Source organism: Crocuta crocuta, unplaced genomic scaffold (genome assembly GCF_008692635.1).
Source record: "Crocuta crocuta isolate KB4526 unplaced genomic scaffold, BGI_CrCroc_1.0 scaffold1269, whole genome shotgun sequence".
Taxonomy (NCBI): domain Eukaryota; kingdom Metazoa; phylum Chordata; class Mammalia; order Carnivora; family Hyaenidae; genus Crocuta; species Crocuta crocuta.
In genome coordinates, this window is record NW_027531335.1 from 262,198 (window position 1) to 265,297 (window position 3,100).

The window sequence follows — 3,100 nt, forward strand, 5'->3', positions numbered from 1 at the left end:
GGCAGGTGTAAACACCTCGCGATGGCTTGTTTGAAGGACAGAAGAAAAGACGGCGTAGCTGGAACGCAGGGAGCAGCTGGGGGAGGGGCAGGTGGCATGGAAGGAGCTTGGAGAGATTGGTGGGGTACGTGTAGGTATGGGGGGGCCCCTGGCAGCCTTTTGTTCTTGGTGGCTTCTTTTGTTTGGGTGTGACAAGGGGGGAAAGAACATTCCAGTGCTGTTTGTTGCATTGAGAATAAATGACCGAGGAGCAATACTAGATTAGTTTTGCATTGAATGCCCCTCTCTTTTCTACCTGATGTGATCACACTTGCCCTTTAATTCTCCTCCTCTCTGAAGCCTTATTGGACATCCCTTTCCCATTTGCAGACTCCATTGTTTCTTCCTTTGCGCGTTTTGAGTAGACCGCTGTTAGTACACGCTGCCATTCGTCTTGCAGATTTCGTTCCCGGTCTTTACCCCCCAAAGACCGTGACCTGCTTCATGGTGGGAACCAGGCGAACCAGGCACTTGGAAGTTCATTCCGAATGCTTTTGTTGAATGCGTGGAATGAGCGGCTTCACCGAGCTATGGGTTTGAACTTGGAAAGGTGGCTGGGAGGTGGCTAAAAGCTGAACAAAAGCGCACCAAGGCCGGAATGCCCGTGATCTACTCACGGAGCAGGCACGGTGTCAGTTTGGCCTTGTGAAGAGCGATGAGTGTTGAGGCTAAAAACACCGGTGAGGTCTTTAAGTAATCTTGAACCCCAGGCCAGGGTTTCTCAGCCTTGGCAGTATCGACACCTTGGACCGGTTCTTTGTTGTACGTGGCCGTCCGTGCACTGGTGGGCATTTAGCAGCATCGGTGGCCTCTTGCCCGCTAGATACCCCCAGTTGTGACAACCCCAAATGTCTCCAGACACGCCAGGATGTCCCGTTGCGGGGCAGAGTGGCCCCTGGTTGCCAGGTGCTGGCCTGGGTAATGGGGAGGTGTCACAGACAGGAGGTGATCTGCTGTATCCCAGTCGGAGAGCGATGAATTTGGAAATGAGAGGTGGGTGTGTGGGGAGTAAAGAGAGCCCTGTAGAGGCCTGCTGGGAAATGATTAGCCTGTTTTGGCTATAGGTTAAGGAGGCGATGGCAGTAAGGCTGGAAGAGAGAGAACAAAAGGAAGGAAAGCCTGGAAGGCTAGGCCGTGGCTTTCTTGACCTCGATCTCTTGGCCTGTGCGAGTGATGGAAGAGCATCAGCCCAGAGATCTAAGAGGTCACTGTTGTGATGCCTCACGTATGGATGATCGTGTCCTGAGAAGGGATGGTGACGGTGACGATGAAGGGATGGAGCAAACGCAAGGGGGCCTGGGAAAGAGAAAGAGTGAGTTCCTTAGCTACAGAGACTTGTCTCCTCCACCTCCGTATTTCCCGTAGCACGAAACCCTGCGTGGATGTCGAAGGTGCCCAGTGAGACTTGTTTTTGCCTTTTGGTTGGCTGGTTGGTTAAGTGACTGAGTGAATGCCTGCGTGAATGAAGGAACGCGCAGAGAAGGGAAGGAAGGAGAAAGAAGTTTTACCGATTCCATTGCTTGCGTCGTTTCTACGTCTGTACGAGCACATTGCTTCTTTTTGCCATTTAATGCACCTTCCGCTGGAGACAGGGTGTTAGAACTTGGAAGAAATATACCAGGAGGATGTCTGAATGTAGTCAGTTTCATAGATGGGGCCAGTGGAGAGCCGATTATATAGAGAAGTGCACGCTTATCGAATCCCCCTTCTCAGCGGAGTCTTTATTTCCAAAAGCCATTTATCTCAGTTATACGTTTTTATCTTCAGGAAGCAAAGTGTTTAATAGGAAATAAACTAACCAAATCTGAGTGTCAAAATAGAGATGTGGGTAAAGGAATTAACCAAAGTGTCCTGTCTTACGAAGCCCACGTTTAAGTGAGCTTATACTCTAGTGAGTACGTCTCTCATTACTTCTTTTTTTGTTGTCGCCCATTTACAAGTTAGATCCTACTTCTGTTTGTTCTCGTAACTAACAACGACTTATTTTAGTGTTTGCATGCCATGGAGATCCAAGTCATGATACAGTTTCTGCCTGTAATTCTGATGCAACTCTTCCGAGTCCTCACAAACATGACCCACGAAGATGACGTTCCTGTCAACTGCACCATGTGAGTTTCGGCGTTACAGTACGAAGAAGCAACTTTGGTTTCTTTTTGTGTGTCGGCATTTTAAATACAAATGTGTCTTCCAAACAGAGAACCCAAAAGTCAGAACTCTAATATCCATTTTCTCTTGTTTCATGCTTCTCAGACTGGGGAACCTTGTATCCCCAGGGATAGATGGTACCAGAAACCATAGGAGAAACTGAATGTGTTTTCCTCAACCAGGGGTTCTAAGACTTTACTGCATGTTAGAATCACCCAGGGAGCTTTTCAAGATGTGTGTGCCCAGACCACATTCATACCAGTGAGTCCAGACCATCTAGGGGTGGAACTCGGCATCAGCATGTTTTTTTAAAGTTTTCCAGGTGATTCCATAATGCAAGAGAGTTTGAGAACCGTTGCCCTAGACAGACCAGTGTTGTCCGATGGAACTTTCTCCAATCATGGGATTGTTCTACACCTGTGCTGTCCAATATGGTAGCCATTAGCCACGTTTAGCTACCCACCACTTGAAATGTGGCTAGTGTAACTGAGGAACTGATTGGCTTTTTAATTTTTTTAAAAAAATTTTTAATGCTTATTTATTTTCGAGAGACCGAGAGACAGAGTGTGAGTGGGGGAGGGGCAGAGAGCGAGGGAGACACAGAACCCGAAGCAGGCTCCAGGCTCTGAGCTGTCAGCACAGAGCCCGACGCGGGGCTCGAACCCACGGACCGTGAGATCATGACCTGAGCCGAAGTTGGACGCTTAACAGGCTGAGCNCCTCCTTAATGTCTATCCCCCATTTAGCCCGTTTCCCCCCCTCCCTCCAGCAACCCTCAGTTTGTTCTCTGTATTTAATAGGAGTCTCTTATGGTTTGTTTCCTTCTCTCCTCTTGCCTTGCCCCTTCTCCTATGTTCATCTGTTTGAGGAACTGCATTTTTTTTAAATTTTTTTTTTTTTTAATTTATTTCTAGAG

The 3,100-nt window shown here is 48.1% G+C and overlaps 1 protein-coding gene across 1 annotated transcript in view; it reads left to right on the forward strand.

Moving 5' to 3' along the window:
- Positions 1-3,100, forward strand: part of DOCK11 (dedicator of cytokinesis 11) — a 147,138-nt gene that overhangs the window by 56,027 nt on the left and 88,011 nt on the right. The window contains exon 24 of the mRNA XM_077771917.1: positions 2,029-2,148. Within this exon, the coding sequence (XP_077628043.1) occupies positions 2,029-2,148 (120 nt within the window). The remainder of the gene's footprint in view (positions 1-2,028; positions 2,149-3,100) is intronic.